The sequence below is a fragment of the Nyctibius grandis genome, chromosome 4, assembly GCF_013368605.1.
Source record: "Nyctibius grandis isolate bNycGra1 chromosome 4, bNycGra1.pri, whole genome shotgun sequence".
Lineage (NCBI taxonomy): Eukaryota > Metazoa > Chordata > Aves > Nyctibiiformes > Nyctibiidae > Nyctibius > Nyctibius grandis.
Genome location: NC_090661.1, coordinates 1,175,706 through 1,192,284, shown reverse-complemented (window position 1 = coordinate 1,192,284; position 16,579 = coordinate 1,175,706). Strand labels below are relative to the sequence as shown.

Sequence of the window (16,579 nt, the reverse complement as noted above, 5' to 3'; positions counted from 1 at the left end):
AGGACAGGAAGGAGAGCACAGAGTAGTCTCATCTGTTGGACAGCTTACCCTTTCCATCCTCCAGGGGATTCACATGGAGTAGAAGAGTATATCGTGACTTCTGCTGTCCCTGCTTGCTCTGGTGAGGACACGCAGAGCTCGGTTTGTGACGAGTGGCCTGAGGACCCAGGGCTTTTCCATCTTAATCTCCTTGCCCACGTCGTGGTGCTACCGTTTTTCTAGTTTGGTCTTTCAAAAGACAGGTAGGAGTCCTTCAGGTTCAGGCAGAGAGGAGTGTCCCTGCTGGGAAGGCTGAAGCCAGCAATATTAGTACATGGCGCAGAGGGTCAGCTTGGCAGGGTCCGTGGCTGGCTGCGTGTGGTGTGCTCAGCTTAGCCCTCCTGCCCTCAGCCCTCTGGGGTCTGTTGGCTGTAGCATCAGGCAGGGAGAGGGAGCAGACAGATGAACTTCCCCGTGACATGCTCGTTATTGTCTTAGCCGTCCTTTAATGAATGACTTACAAGGTGTGTTTGTAGTTCTGTGTCTTCCAGCTGGTGAGCACCGAGAGCAACCGCTACAGCCTTGACCACATATCCTCCCTGTTCTCCTCACAGGTGAGTGCTGGGACCTGCCTCCCAAAAAGGAGGCAAGATGGAGGGTTGCTTACTGAGAGATCAGAGGCCTGGACTTGGGGATTTAACTGTGAGCAAAGAATTCTTTCCAGAACGTGGTTAAATCATAGAATCACAGACTGGTTTGGGTTGGAAGGGACCTTGAAGATCATCTAGTTCCAACCCCCTGCCACGGGCAGGGACACCTTCCACCAGACCAGGTTGCTCCCAGCCCCATCCAACCTGGCCTTCAACACTGCCAGGGAGGGGGCAGCCACAGCTTCTCTGGGCAACCTGGGCCAGGGTCTCACCACCCTCACAGCAAAGAATTTCTTCCCAATATCTCATCTCAATCTCCCCTCTTTCAGTTTAAAACCGTTCCCCCTCGTCCTGTCACTCCATGCCCTTGTCAAAAGCCCCTCTCCAGCTTTCCTGTAGCCCCTTCAGGCACTGGAAGGTGCTAGAAGGTCTCCCCGGAGCCTTCTCTTCTCCAGGCTGAACAGCCCCAGCTCTCTCAGCCTGTCTCCATAGCAGAGGGGCTCCAGCCCTCTGAGCATCTCCGTGGCCTCCTCTGGACTCACTCCAACAGCTCCATGTCCTTATGTTGGGGGCCCCAGAGCTGGACGCAGCACTGCAGGGGGGTCTCACTAGAGCAGAGTAAAGGGGCAGAATCCCCTCCCTCGCCCTGCTGGCCACGCTGCTGGGGATGCAGCCCAGGACACCGTTGGCTTTCTGGGCTGCCAGCGCACGTTGCTGGCTCATGGTGAGCTTCTCATCACCCATCACCCCCAAGTCCTTCTCCTCAGGGCTGCGCTCAATCCATTCTCCACCCAGCCTGTGCTTGGGATCGCCCCGATGAGGGAACATCTCTCCTCTGTACTTGAATATATAAGAAGGTAAATATGTGCTCTCTCTCCTAGGAGACTCTCGTTGACTTTGCCTTAACCTCGGCTGAGATCTGGGCGCTGTGGCACAACGAAGAGAACCAAACCGTTGTGAAATACATCAACTTTGAGCAGTGAGTTTCTGCGCTGGGTCGCTGGCGTTGGTAGCCTTGAGGGGGTAACAACAGGAGCAGCTCCTGGATGCTGCTGGTGTCACATGCACCACTGTGTCTTCCTGCAGTGCAGATTACGTGGATTTTTAATATTTTTTTTTGGTTCTGCTTTATAATAAAGCTACAACTCAGCTGCAGGAATGTGAAAAATGTAAAAAGCCGGGCGGCAGGGTGGCTGGGAGTGGAGTCTGCTGTGAGTGTGTTGGAGGGAGGGCTGTACTTCACCCACAGCTCCTTCAAATCATAACTAGCTTGTCTCTTCCAAGAAAGATCATGTTTTGAGGAGACCAGTGATGTGAAAGAATCATCCCTGTCTTGATGTGAAAGAATCATCCCTGTCTTGATGTGAAAGGATCATCTAAAGCTGAGAGGGCAGAGTTGGTGCCTGACCACACCAGGGAGTTAAATAGTGGGTGAAAAAATGCTGTGAGTGTGCAAGTTTAGGCAGAAGAATCTGAGAAGGTCACTTGGTGAGCACATGTGATGGGGAGAATGTTATAAATGAAGGAATCCAAGCTGCTCTGTTAGCCCAGGGCTGGGGATGCTGCTGTTAAGCTCTCCTGTCACTTGTCACTTGTCAAAGCTCCTGTTACCACACCCAAAGGGCCGCGGTTGCTGTGAAGTCTGTGGTCGCTGGTGGAAGTGGCAGGTTTGGTTCAGGTAGCTGCTCCCGGGCACGCTGTTGGAGCACTGCAGTGCAAAGCTGAGGCTGGGTTTGGTTTTCTTCCAGAAACGTGGCGGGGCAGTGGAACCAGGTCTTTGTGCAGCCGCTGCCTGAGGAGGAAGTGACGGTTCGACACGATCAGGACCCCAGGGTGAGCCGACTGTAAAATACCAACAAGGAGCAATGAAGTTTTTCTGCCCAGGAGGAGAATGTTAAGAGAGTTCAAGTGTACAAATTATATTGATACAGTCTTAAGATCACTCCAAATTAAAGGGGACGAGCTTTAGCCTCCGTTACCACAGCATTAAAGCGCTAAGTATGGTTATAAAACCAGAAGTTTAGACGTTGGAATGGGCTGCCCAGGGAGGTGGGGGAGTCACCATCTCTGGAGGGGTTTAAGAAAAGCCTGGCCATGGCACTTAGTGCCCTGGTCTAGTTGCCATGGTGGTGTCAGGGCAAGGGTTGGACTCGATGATCCCAGAGGGCTCTTCCAACCTGGTTGATTCTGTGATTCTGTGAAGTTAAGGGATGAGGAGAATTCCAAGTCAGTCAAGAGACAACCTTGAGACAAGACGAGTGAATAAACAAGATCTGGAGTGTGTGGGGAGCAGTGTTCTATCACGGGGTTGGAAGGGGAGAGGTTGGAGCAGGATGTGGGTGTGAACTGAACTTGGAAAGAAATACAGATACAGGGAGTGAGTTTGAGAATGGGAGGAAAGACCAGAAGCAGTGTCTTAAATGCTCTCCTCCTGACACGTGTGTTTCCTTAAATTGGAATCTCTTTCTCTGCAGGAAACCTACCTGGAGTATCTCTTCATGCCTGGCCGGTTCACAAACGCAGCTATCCAGAAGGCTTTACAGGTTAGTGAGAGGGCATTTGGTGTGCTCTCTGTCCACCTTCTCCTTCCTGGCCGTTAGATGTGAGGCCACAGGGTTCCTTGGAGCTCTTGGTAGGCATCAATTTGCATTTGATAGTTTGTCGACCTGTCAGTAGTCACTGAAGCAAGTTAGTGACCTCAGCAAGGGTCATTAGCCATTGGAAGGGGCTGCCCAGGGAGGTGGTGGAGTCACCATCTCTGGAGGGGTTTAAGGCAAGACTGGCCATGGCACTTAGTGCCCTGGTCTAGTTGCCATGGTGGTGTCAGGGCAATGGTTGGACTCGATGAGCCCAGAGGGCTCTTCCAACCTCATTGATTCTGTGATTCTGTTTCCAGAAGATGTTTTCCCTTAGGACAGCAGGTTGCTTTTCATTGCCTGCTGCTTTAGGGGGGTGAACGGAGGCACTCAGCCCACTGTAGTGTGTTTCTCAGAATATGTCTGCTTAGTTCTGGCTCCTCTAGGATTTTTTACTTTAAAGTATAAGTTTACTCTGCTGCTTTTCAGATCTTTTCTCAAGGAACTGAGAGACACGTGGATCTGACGTGGGATGAGTTAAAAAAAGAGGTTACCTTAGCTGTGGAAAGCGAGGTGAGATATTTTTTCCCCATGTTTTCTTACCTCTGTTGTATGCAGTATGATGATGGTTCGGTGAAGTTAAATGAGGTGCAAAGTGACCCAAGTACAAATCTTCCTCCTTCCTGCCTGACTTCTCCATTCCCTCTTCTTTTTGGAGTCCTTTCTTGGTGTTCTGCTCTCTCTGCTCCCTGGGTGCATGGGGTGTGCTTTGGGCAGCATGCCACATGTGACCAGCATTCACAGCTCCTTGCACGTGGGTGCTGGCCACCACCACGCAGAGCTGGACCCCAGAAGATAACCTGCTTAGGGGGCCTAGCTGAAAGATCAGCTGGCTGTCCTTTTGGGTCTGAATTTCCCTCATTTTATCCTGTGTATTCATCTGAAGCCTTGTTTTGGTCCCGCCAGTTCCAGGGCAGTGTGACGGAGTACGAGTGCTCGCCGGAGGAGTTTTGGCAGCTGCAGGTGGAGTTCTGGTCCAAGTTCTATGCCTGCTGCCTTCAGTACCAAGAAGCTCTCTCACGGCCTCTAGCTCTGCACTTGAACCCCTACACCAGCATGGTGTGCCTGCTGAAGAAGGTGAGACTGAGCTCTTTGGCTGAAGAAGGTGAGGTGGCTCTTTGGCCGCTGTGGCCAACTGAAGCACTCCTCTCTGGGGACGAGTTCTTCTGACTGAGGTGTGGATTTGGGGAGCTCAGAGAAGACCTTTCTCCTCACCTTTTCTAGGGCTCCCTGTCTTTCCTTGTGCCCTGCTCCTTGGTGGACCATCTCTATCTCCTCTCTAACGAGCACCTCCTGACTGAGGACGACGCTGCCATCTTTGATGGTAAGTGAGGAGACATGGAGCTCTTTCATTGTTGGAGGCTGAAATATATCAGCGAAGCCCTAGGCAGTGGGATGGGGGAGTTTCCACAGAGGCCTCTTGAAGTGCTCCCAACTCCATAATTCTCTGTATGAAGATAGTTTTCTTATTTTGGCATTTGTAGGGAGTTTTATTTTGTGAAACCTGCCATCGTGCTTGCACCAGCAATTAGAAAATGATGTCAAGGCTGCAAATCTGCCTCATTTCAGATAACTTAAGAAGGAAGAAACCTAGATTTCAGGCTGTGTGTTGCTCAGTGGCAGGCACCTGCTTCGTGTTACCTCAGCTGGGTGTTTGCTCAGCTTTGCCATCCCCACCAAGAGCCACAAGACCTACTCTGACTCGGTACAAGCAGTTGTTTCATAAAATTTCCCAAACTCTCTGTCTTGCTGATGGCATAAACAACTCCCTTCAAAGATCACACACAAGAAGGAACGTTGTGGTCCTCCTGGCACCCTGGGCTCCACTGCCCATTTCTGCAAATGTCATTTTTAGTGAAATGGTGTATAAATGTTTTTGTGTAAGCTGTGGAGAGGGGCTGTGCCATTTCTTGTCTCCAGGAAGTAAATGCCAGTGTGCTCAAAAGTTGTCGTTAATATTGTCACCACAGTGCCCTCTAGGCTCTGCTGGCCGTGGAATGACGTTTCACAAGAAAAAGGCAATGGAAAATGTTACCTAAGCTCCACTTTCATGCTCGAATGATTTTTTTTTTATATATATTTTTGTAAAGAATCATCGTCATCCATTTGGTTGAGCTATTTTGGGCTCTGAGGGAAGGAAAGCTGGAGGCCTGGGCTGGGTTTGGGAGGCGAGCAGTTCCTGCCCTGTCTGTTTCAGACTTCTCAAAACATGTGACTTAATTTTAAAAACACAGACATAAAGGATTGCATCGCAAAGCAGGGGGTTAAACCCTCAGTACTGAATTTTCAGATCACTTCTAAGAATGTGAAAGTCCTTCAGCTGTGAGAGGTGGTGCTGCTGTAGGGAGAGTGTGTTCTGCTTGGCAGAGCTAAGCTGAGCAGTTTGCTCTGGGCTTTTTTTGCTCTTACGCTGCACTAATTGCTTCCTTTCAACCTGTGGCTGGAGAAAATCCCTTGGAGGGAATTTCATTGTTTTATTGTTGCATCAGTATTTTTTTTTTTTACTTTCCAAATAATAAAGCCCAAATCTTTCCCTTGACAACTCCTAAGTAGTTAGCAGGGAAGGGTCAGTTTGACATGTGGGACTGAGACCAACCATCTGCTCATAGTTTGCTGATAGGGGCTGAACTAACTGGTTTTTGAATGGTCCTCCCACCTTCCCTTTGAAATCTCGTGTGAATATACAGTTAGATTCTTTCATTGCAGATTTGGAGATGTCTCGTGATGTTGTCTGTCTTGTCCAGTGCCTTCGACTGATCGGAGAATCAATTTCCATGGAAATGGCATTCATCATGGAAATGGCTTGCTCCCGCCTCCAGCCTCCAGAAAAGGCTGCAGAGCAGATCCTGGAGGACTTGATAGCTAATGACACGTAAGGAGATGGTTTTGCAGCAGCTCCCCTGCAGGGAGGCACGGTTGGCTGAGCAGGGGTTGCCTGGAGCTGTCCTTGATCGGCATCAAAGCGCTTTGGGGATGTACAGGAGCCTTTTCCAGGTCCCCTCAGAGGTGGGGAATAGGGGTATTTGTGGTGTTAGCAGGGTCTTTCATCCAGAACTCCCTTCAACCCTCCTGAAAAACCATTTTGGGGATTCTCAGGTGAGACAGAGAGCAGAAGAGGAACAAGTTCCTCTTAGGTGATCATTGTAGTGTGGAAAGCAAGTGCCTGCAGATGTGAAGGAGAGGTCAGAGCCTTGGTCAAGCCGTGTGGTTACTGTGCTAACCTCCTGAAATCATCCCCCCGTGGAATGCCAGCTATCCTGGTATTTCCTGGTAGCCTGGGGGAGCGGAATAAATAAGACTGGTCCCTGCAGGCGCTGTAATAAAACTCCAAGCCAGAAGAGGATACCCATCAAGAATGTCCAGGCTGATCAGATACGCTCCTTTCCAGGGAGGATCTGCGAGGGAGGAGAGGGAGCCCTCTTGAGTTTAAATCTCCTGTTGCTGATTATTCTTCTTCTATTTTTCCCTTTGCAGGGAAAATGTGATGGAGGATATACACAGCAAACTGCAGGAGATCAGAAACCCCATCCATGCCATCGGAGCGCTCATCCGAGAGATGGACTACGAGACAGATGCTGACATGGAGAGAGGTGAAAGCTCTGCAGCAGGGCGTTGGGGCTGGGCAAGCGGCGGCGTGGCAAGGGTTCTTGTCAGTCTAGTTCCTCCCCTTATCGAGGTGATTTTATCTTTCAGCTCATCATCTAAATATGCGCCTGAACCTCACCCAGCTCTATGGCAGTGGTACCGCTGTCAACGTGGTTTGCTCCGGGGTGTGTAAGATTGCCACGATCCGTTTCCTCATCTGTCGGGACCTGTTGATCCTCCAGCAGCTGTTGCTGAGGCTTGGAGATCCTGTGAGTACAGCCCTCGGAGCTACTGCTACGCTCTTTGAACTCTTGGATCTGCTGGTGCCAGACTCTGAGCTCTGTCTCTTCCCACAAAACACTGGAGGCTGTTTGAACTAGCCCCAGGCTTGGGCAAGCCCTGTTCTCTCTTCCAGCTGCTTTTGTCAGCCTAAGCAAAGCAGCAGCGCGCTGCGCTCACACCCTAACTCCCTCTTTCCACACTGAGCATCCAGGAAGCAAAACTCTCTTTGAGGGAGGAGGGCATCGTTTCCAGCCTCCTGTCTGAAACAGCACGGCCTGAGCACGTACAGTTCTCCCATCTATTCCCCATCCCTCCCACGCCCCTGCACAGCCCAGCACGCCCACGACTGCAGCCCTGGCACCTCTGCGTCACAGCAGCAGTGTTTACCCAGAGGCCGCGGTTCCAGCTTCTCCGAGGCTGCTCCAGCCAGTGCAAACAGCTGTGTTTGTGGGTGTGGGGTGGGCTGGGTCCATCCTGCTGGCTGTGTGGCCGCACGAGAGGTGGTGCTGACGGTTTGGGTGGACGCAGGGATGCGGAACAAGTCCCCAGACAAGGGGAGTGTTGTTTAAACCAATATTATTTACTTAGAAATGTCACTGCAGTAGTGTCTTGGTTGAAAAGAAATCCCCTTCTTCCTGGATAAGGTTGCCCTGGTAGCACTTAAAGCACGTTGCAAGGTGCCCTTCTGGATCCAGGCCCTTACAGACCACGAGGCATGTGACCTGCTGCTTGCTTGATGAGCAACTGCTGCTTTGCCACCTTGGCGTGCTTGTGTCCTTCACAAGCGTGGATTGCTTTTCCTCCCGTGTCCTGCTGGTCCCCTGGGTGGGTTGGGTTCGCTGCTGGGCTATTGACCACCTTGGCATTAGCAGGAGGGACGAGCTGAGCCCGATACAAACCTCCCTGATTGCCCTTGTCCTGCCATTGCTCTGGGCTCGGCCTCTCGGTGAGCCAGCCTCTGTGGTTTGCTTGCAGATGGTTCTGGGAGGGGGACAGCTGTTCCAGTCTCAGCAGGACCTGCTGCACCGCACCTCTCCCCTGCTGCTCTCCTACTACTTGATCAGGTGGGCAAGCCAGTGCCTGGCGTCGGACGTCCCTGTGGACACGCTGTAAGTCTCTGCTGTGCTCGTTCTGACTTTGAATGATTGTAGGTTCCTGTTAAATCCACCTGAAATGCCCTTCCTGGTGTGAAAAGCTGGTGGTTGCTGGGGGAGTTTCATTCTAGGTTGTGCTGGGGAGGAGGGTTTTTTTTTTATCTTCCATGTTTTGAGCTCTTTGCCTTGTGCTAATTCTGCCATGTGAGGTCTCGCTGTTGCCTTTTTCAGCAGCAGGAGTCATTTGAGTTGATCAATGAGCACAATTAAAGCGGGAGGCGTTCTGTTATCTCTTCACTGATGGCATTTTCTTCTCTAGGGAATCTAACCTGCAGCATCTCTCCGTGTTGGAGTTAGCAGACACCACTGCTCTAACACCCCATAAGCTAGGTAAGATGTCCACAGCTTATTAGCTCTTGGTTTCCGCTGTTTATACCTCTTGCACTCTGTGTCTGCATCTCTGCCACCCGAGGGAGGTGCTTCATGCAGGGAGCTAATGGAGTGCGTGGTGAATGACCCCGCTTTACGTGGAGGTGTTTGCCACACTGTCCACCAAAAAACAACAACAACAAAGCACCTTGTAGCAGTGGACCCAGACCAGAGACGTGGATCTTACTCTCAGCCTGAGGAGGATGGAAAAGCCTCGCTTGACCAACCATCATTAATTCTGGCTCCGACAGTCTCAGCCAAGCTCACCACTTGCTCCTGTACAGTGGCTGCAGGGGCTCAGGCCAGGTCTGTCCTGCTCGTTGCCTTCATCCCCCAGCGAGCAGGAGCAGCAGCTCGGGGTAGCAAAAGAATGTAGAAATACTTCCCCAAACCAGGCTTATGCTTCCAACACTTTGCAATTGAGACATGAGTGTTGCTCACAGCCAGGACCTCAAGGGGGAAATTGCAGCTGGTGATTTGTTCCCGTTGTAAAAGTCTTGCTGCAAAGACGTACGCTCTGGGTTACTGTCTTGGGGGAGAAATCCTAATGGGGGAGAATATAAGGCAACTTAATTAAGAGGATGTGTACCTTGAAGTGGTTACAGAGGGAGGTGGTGAGCAGGGCAGGAGAGAAAACACACAGGTAAGAGCCTGCTGTAACTAGTCTGCGTGGCGCTTCGAGGCTGAGATGCTTCGGAGGGAGCTGAAAAAATCAGTGACAAACAGGCAGCAGTGCCACATGTGAAGGGCTGTGAGCTGGGGAAGAGTTTCCTCCGCTTGCTGACGAGCCTGGGGTGTCTGTGCTCTTTGGAAGCAGGCTGTGATCTCCAGAGTCTGAGCTCTCCCTGAATGAGAGGGGGGCAGTTGTGTTGATGTAAATGCCAGCGCGTGAAAGTGAAATTGAAAACATCCTTTGTGTGTGCCGGTGTCGTGGGTTTATTTCTTGGCCTGCTCATGAGGAAAGTCCTGTTTGGCTGCTGTGCTTCAGGAAAAATATGTGAAATGTAGGGAAGATAGAAAGGAGGTGGCGGCGTGGGGAGAGGCGTTGAGAACAGTTAGCTGATGGGAGATTGGACTGCTCAGGGTCCTGGAATGAGGAGGGGGGCGCATTTGGACAGAGCCAGATAGCCAAATCAGCACTCCCTCAGCCCTGCAAAACACTCGGTCCTGCTGGAAAGCTGCAGCTGGGTTGTGAATAGTGAACTGGAGAGAGAGCACAGCCCTTTCTTTTTCTTTTCATGTTCTAATTGAGCTGCGGTTAATAAACATTGCGGTGTGTGGCTCTTTGATCTCCTGCTACTCCCTCTGACTTAACCAGACGGCGAGAGAAATCCAAAACCAACAAGCTGGAGTAGTGAACGTGCTTGTTGTTTTGCTCTGAGTTCATCTGTGGTGGTTGGGCTGGTGAGCACAGCACGGTGGAGAAGGCCTGGGATGGCTGCTGCGGGCCCTCTTCTCAGCGTCTCTTTAACTTGTATTTTTAGTATCCGGCCCTCAAACCATCGTGGAGCTGTTCTTTCAGGAAGTGGCCAGAAAGCACATCATATCTCGACTCTTCTTACAACCAAACACCTCTTTGGCTGAAACAAGTTTGAACTGGCCCCATCTCATGACCGCAGTGGTGGCTGACTTTCTGCCGCTCCTGTATCCTTGGCTGTAAACCCGCTGCGAGGTGCTGGCTCTTGGTCTGTGACCAGGGGGAGTTTCTGTACGGTGTGGCAGTGCCAGAGCCCCTGTGTGAGTGGTGTGAGATTGTGGTGTCCTGGTCCTGAGGCTGGGAGCGGCGGTGGGTCTGGGGGAGGAGGGTTGGGGCTAGCAGCAGGGTTAGGGTGGGGGGCTGCGCGGTGCTCGGGGGCTGGAAGTTGGCCATCACCACCACCGAGCCCCCTGCAGTTCCAAAATCAGTGTTTTCCACCCCCAAATTTCAAAGACAAGTCTCCTGGACAAGTGCCTTGTTAGTATTTAATGGGATTTGTGGGTATTTTAAGATTTCACAGAATCCACCCCGTTTAGGTGCACAACAAAAGATTTGAGGTTTTGACTTTAAGCCCCTGAGCTCTAGCAACTTGACTTGGCGAGGCGCGATGCCGGGAGATTTGGAAGGGCGACAAGATCTGGGCAGTCGTGGATTAGATGGACTAATGGTTTTGTTCTGGGATGGATAAATATTACAGAATAATGACTTGTATAAAGAGCAGCTTAATCTTCTCTCCTTTTCCCCCCCCAAACTGAGTGCGAGAGGCGTGCTGACTTCCACACCAGCTCTCCAAGCTCTCCAGACTGGATTGCCCTCTGTTCCTTAACCTCCCCTCAGATGGCCCAGCAATCCCGGCTTCCTCTTCCCCGAGTGCCTCATGGGGAGCTGCCAGTACACCCAGTTGCAGGTGAGTGCTTCACACCAGCTCTCTCACAGGAGCTGGAAGGGGAAGGGCAGGAGTGAGGAACGGCTGAGGGAACTGGGGGATTCTACCCAAAACATCACCTTCCCAGGTGCTGGAGGTTGTTCTGCTTTCCCCTAGTTGCTGCTCTCTGAGCTCAGACATGAGCTAATCTTCCCAAGCGCCCTTCTCCCATGTCTCCCTTCAGGAGATGATGGGCTGGAGGTTTGTCCTGCGGATGAAATACACTGAAAGGCACGATTGTTGTGGAGAATTGTTATAAATCTCTCCTATAACTATCACAGTGTCAGTGCAGTGAACAAATGTGAGGTAGCAAATATACAAGTACGTGGAGTACTGCGTCCAGCTCTGGGCCCCCAGCAGAAGGACATGGAGCTGTTGGAGCGAGTCCAGAGGAGGCCACGGAGATGCTCAGAGGGCTGGAGCCCCTCTGCTCTGGAGACAGGCTGAGAGAGCTGGGGCTGTTCAGCCTGGAGAAGAGAAGGCTCCAGGGAGACCTTCTAGCACCTTCCAGCACCTGAAGGGGCTACAGGAAAGCTGGAGAGGGGCTTTTTACAAGGGCGTGGAGTGACAGGACGAGGGGGAACGGTTTTAAACTGAAGGAGGGGAGGCTGAGATGAGATATTGGGAAGAAATTCTTTGCTGTGAGTGTGGTGAGACCCTGGCCCAGGTTGCCCAGAGCAGCTGTGGCTGCCCCCTTCCTGGCAGTGTTCAAGGCCAGGCTGGATGGAGCTTGGAGCAACGTGATCTGGTGGAAGGTGTCCCTGCCCGTGACAGGGGGTTGGAACTAGATGGTCTTTAAGGTCCCTTCCAACCCAAACCATTCTATGATATCTTCCATCTTCCTCCTGCATTCCTCTCGTTCCCTGTAGCGTCCACCTTAACCTCTGCTAACAGAAGGGATTTTTGCTAAATGTCTCATACCTAGAAAACGCCCCGGAGAGTTTGTAGGGGAATAATTCAAGACGGTAGTCATGCATTTCCTCTTTTATCTGTTTTCACAAAAATCCAGGCAATAAGTGCTCAGGATTATTATATACCCTTGTTGTGGAGGAGATCAGTCTCCCAGGGCTGGTACTGACAGCGTGATCCTGTGCACAAGAACCATCTTTGCGGAGCTTGTTTAAATATCACAGTGAGCCCTAGCTGCTGATGCGCCCACAGCCTTTCCTGTGGTGCTGTTGCAAACAGATTGCCCACGGGGCTGGAGTTCAGAAGCACTGTTTCAGGAGGGCTCATCTATTCATTAAATATCATTACTAATCAAAAACAGCGTAAGAAACATCCATCATCTTTCCATCCCCTACCAACATCCTCGTAGGAGGGTGAGTGAGCTGCTCTTTCAGGTGTCTCCGTGGAGTGCTGCATTTCAGACCACTGTTTCTTCACTGTCTCTTCCCATCTCGAGCGAGGGGCTTGGTACTTGTAGCTGCTTGTGCTCTACTTCTGGACTGCACGATTTCTTCTCTGCAGAGCCACGTGACAGTTTCATTCCCCACCTGACTGACGGCAGTCCTTGAGGCACGCAGGGCTAGGCAGGCTGCTATTCCTGAGATGTTTTTTCCTGTGCTTAGCAGAACCTTTTATTCTCCCAGCCCCTTACACCTGGGGGCTGAATTGCTTTCTTTTGCTGAGAAGAATGTCAAATCTGCAGAGCTTTTGAGCCAGGAAATGCCAGGACGGTTTGGGCAGCGTCGTTGTGCCTCCTGGCATGTGTGCACTCTCGTGGCGTGAGCACGCTTTGAATTTCCTCGCATTGCTTTCGCCTCGCTTGCGTCCCGCCTTGAGGAGGTACGAGAGACTTTTCTCTCTGCAGGAGCGGGCTCTTCCTCCTCCCCGCTACCTTCTGTTACGCTTGCTGATCCCAGTCGGTCACGTAAACTTGGATTAAGTGCGTTGACCTCGGGGAGCTAACACCAGCTTTGCTGTGAGCGTGAGCACGGTGACCCAAATAGAGGTGGAGACGCAGGAAGCACCCTGCAAGTAACAGGCGAGCACGGAGAAGGTCTAGTGACCAAAGCACTGGCCTGGGACAAGGGCCAAACCTCTCCTTGTTGCTTATTCTGTATGACAAGCTGTTGAGCAAGCCTGGGGGGGGGGGATTTAGCTGTTGTAGCTGGCTAATCCAGGCTCAGAGGATGCGTTGCCACATGGCTTTCAGCGGACCCGTGGCTGGGGTAGGCGAGGTGTATGTGCTGGTGCTTTACACACAGGTGAAGATTCAGGTCAGCTGGTGAAACCTTCACTTTACCTCCTGGTCCTGGCTTCTCCTCCTCCTTTTCTGCTGAGTCCCAGAGCCCTGCTAGTGGGACATCTCTGCTTTTCCCAGTATGAAGAGCATAAGCCACTCTCCCCCCACAAGGGATGCCAGCTTTGAGTTTTCATCGTGCCTCCTAACTGCTTCTCGATAGGTGATGACACTTTGCAGCCTTTCCATTACCCTGACAGAGCAGGCACAGGGCCAGGCTGAGTCGGATCGCCCTGGCCAGCGTCCGGGTTGTGGCTTTATTGCAGCGTGTCCTTGCTGCTGTCAGCGCTCCACCCCATGCCTGTCAGTTCGCTGCTGTAACCTGTGGTCTTCCTTGGCTGCTCTCCCTCTCCTGCCCTGCTGCACAGATACTGCTCTTCCAACGCCTGCTTCGCTGCTCTCCCGCTGCCTTCACACATGCGCGCTCCCGTTCGGGCTCTGTGCGCGCCAGGGTGGTGTTTCCTCTCCAGTTTCCAGCAGTGGTTGTAGAGAGCCTCGTGTCTAGGTGATAGGACAAGAGGACACAGCCTCAAGCTTGGCCAGGGGAGGTTCAGGTTGGACATCAGGAAGAATTTCTTTACAGAAAGGGTCATTAGCCATTGGAAGGGGCTGCCCAGGGAGGTGGTGGAGTCACCATCTCTGGAGGGGTTTAAGAAAAGCCTGGCCATGGCACTTAGTGCCCTGGTCTAGTTGCCATGGTGGTGTCAGGGCAATGGTTGGCCTCGATGAGCCCAGAGGGCTCTTCCAACCTCATTGATTCTGTGATTCTGTGTGTGATTTTTGGGGATGTTGGGTGCTATTTCTGAAGTGCTTTGTAGAGACACCGGAGCTGTTCAAAGCAGGTTGTTTCCTGGGAGCACGTGAGGGATGTCTCCCCATCTATGAACCAAGGGGACTTTGGGGCTGGGGAAACCAGCCCCCGAGGTGGAAGAGTGGGATTCGTGTGAGCGCTGCAGCTAAAGGGGCCACCAAAATAGCGCCTTGGTGTTACAGACCTAAACCTTCCTCTGGTCCTGGGTGCCCGCAGGTCACGAGCGAGTGCCGACCTGAATCGCAACTCCCGTTCCTCCTCTCCTGTAGGAATACATTCGCCTGCTGCAGCCATGGTGCCACGTGAACATGGGCTCCTGCTGCTTCATGATGGGCCGGTGCTACCTTGTCATGGGTGAGGGGCACAAGGTAAGGCCTTTTTCTCCTCCTGGTGCTGCCTCCTTCTTGGGTCTGGGACCTTTTTCCTTGGGAGGGTGGAAGCGCACAGGTAGGGCCAGCCTTGTTTCTGCTGTGCAGGTCAGGAAACGTCCATCTCGAGCTCTGCCTTCTTTGGGATTGGAGTGGGATGGTGTGATCTGCTCCTGGGGAAGTTTGGGGCCAGCAGATCTCATGCACTGGAGCTGGAACGGGCAGCACTGTCCTCTCAGCGGTACAGCAGGCTAGGTCAGTGCCCCCAGGGGCACACACAAGCTGCTTTCTGGTCTGCTTCTAGGCTTTGGACTGCTTCTGCCAAGCTGCATCAGAGGTGGGAAGAGAAGAGTTCTTGGACAGGCTGGTCCAGCCAGAGGAGGGTGAGATGGTCTCCACTCCACGCCTGCAGTACTACAACAAGGTACGGCTGAGCCGGCCCCGCGTACACGGTCCTGAGCAAACAAATTGGCACTGAGTTGTTCCACACAGACACTGCTTGGAGGGAGAATTCCTGCTTGGAGACATCTGAGACTCAGAAAAACATACTTTTTGGAGGTGAACCCTCAGTGTAGTCTGTTTGCTTTCTTTGGGGGGTGATGAGGAGGTGACTACAGCATGAAAGCTAGGTACTTTCCACCTATTAGTTTCCTAATAGCAGAGGGCTTTGTCAGGCAGCAGAAAAAGGCAGGGTGAGATCCAGCTGCTGGAGGCAGCAGCCAGACATGCCCAGGCTAGATGTAAGATGCTGCTTAAGGGCAAGGTTATTAAGCTTTGAGGCAAAGGAAAATTAATGTCTTTAAATCGAGATAGGATCTTCTTGCATAATACCACAGTTCAGACAGGCTGCAAGCTCGGAGCTCAGCTCCTTGTAAGGGATTCCCTGATTTTAAAATCCAGAAAACACAAGGATTGTCAGGTGCCCTTGGAGAGGGAACTTCTCTCTCTAATACAGCTGTGTGCATGCTTGGGAACAGCATCGTTTACCTCTCTGCCACAGGGGTTTACTGCAACCATCAGTGCTAAAATGTGTCAGAAAACTCACATATGTGGAGATAAATCCTCCAGAAAAGCCGTAGCCTGGACCTGTTGTGCTGGGATTTGATTCAGATCTCTGTGACTTACCAAAGTCTTTCCTTTTTGAGTCAAATCACTTAGAAACATTGGCAAAATCTTTTGACTGCTTTTATGGTTAGTAAGGGCAGGAGTAGCTCTTAAAAAAGAAACAAAAAAACAACAACCCCAGCAACCTGACCTGTTCTTGAGTACTGCTGCAGCCAGGGTATTGTCTTCTCCAGGTTCTGCGCTTGTTGGACGTGGTTGGTTTACCCGAGCTGGTCATCCAGCTGGCCACCCTGGCTATCATGGAATCAGCAGATGACTGGAGAAGCCAGGTACAGGTCCCTTCTGCATCAAGATATTTCTTCAGGAGCTTACGTGGGAATTTCTTTTTAGTTGTGTAGCTCAAAACATGCTGGTTTGTGCTCTTGGGTGTTTTTAGGCTACTTTGAGGACTTGCATCTTCAAACATCACTTGGATTTGGGACACAACAGTGAAGCATACGTAGCCTTAACACAAAACCCAGACCCAAGCAGGTAGGTGACAGCTTTATGCCTTTATGCTCGCTTGCCTCAGACCAATTTTTCCATCAAACTGAAAGGAAGATACGACGCTTTGGGGTAGGACGTGGCTGCTGTGTGAAGAGGTGCTGTTTAGCACGTGTAAAGGGGTGTTTAAAAAGGCAAGCTTCATTTTTGTGAGAACAACTGGGATTGGTGCTGTCTCAAAGGAGGAAGCTGGGATGGGGGGAAAAAGCTGGTTCAGGGAAGAGCCAAAAGAATGGCTAAAGGCTGGCGTGCAGCTTTGCATGTTGAAAAGCTTTTGCAGTCTACAACTACCTGAAGGGAGGTTGTAGTGGGGTGGGAGTCAGCCTCTTCTCCCAGGCAACCAGCGCTAGGACAAGAGGACACAGCCTCAAGCTTGGCCAGGGGAGGGTCAGGTTGGACATTAGGAAGCATTTCTTCTCAGCAAGGGTCATTAGCCATTGGAAGGGGCTGCCCAGGGAGGTGGTGGAGTCACCATCTCTGGAGGGGTTTA

The 16,579-nt window shown here is 51.7% G+C and overlaps 1 protein-coding gene across 1 annotated transcript in view; it reads left to right on the top strand.

Annotated features, from left to right (window-relative positions):
* Positions 1 to 16,579, top strand: part of NUP160 (nucleoporin 160) — a 31,049-nt gene that overhangs the window by 6,224 nt on the left and 8,246 nt on the right. Inside the window, exons 7-24 of the mRNA XM_068397684.1 lie at positions 516 to 593; positions 1,511 to 1,608; positions 2,378 to 2,462; positions 3,104 to 3,172; positions 3,695 to 3,778; positions 4,172 to 4,342; positions 4,490 to 4,589; positions 5,972 to 6,137; positions 6,740 to 6,855; positions 6,959 to 7,119; positions 8,108 to 8,241; positions 8,546 to 8,616; positions 10,140 to 10,299; positions 10,970 to 11,039; positions 14,383 to 14,481; positions 14,786 to 14,905; positions 15,780 to 15,875; positions 15,983 to 16,077. Of these exons, the coding sequence (XP_068253785.1) occupies positions 516 to 593; positions 1,511 to 1,608; positions 2,378 to 2,462; positions 3,104 to 3,172; positions 3,695 to 3,778; positions 4,172 to 4,342; positions 4,490 to 4,589; positions 5,972 to 6,137; positions 6,740 to 6,855; positions 6,959 to 7,119; positions 8,108 to 8,241; positions 8,546 to 8,616; positions 10,140 to 10,299; positions 10,970 to 11,039; positions 14,383 to 14,481; positions 14,786 to 14,905; positions 15,780 to 15,875; positions 15,983 to 16,077 (1,973 nt within the window). The remainder of the gene's footprint in view (positions 1 to 515; positions 594 to 1,510; positions 1,609 to 2,377; positions 2,463 to 3,103; positions 3,173 to 3,694; positions 3,779 to 4,171; positions 4,343 to 4,489; positions 4,590 to 5,971; positions 6,138 to 6,739; positions 6,856 to 6,958; positions 7,120 to 8,107; positions 8,242 to 8,545; positions 8,617 to 10,139; positions 10,300 to 10,969; positions 11,040 to 14,382; positions 14,482 to 14,785; positions 14,906 to 15,779; positions 15,876 to 15,982; positions 16,078 to 16,579) is intronic.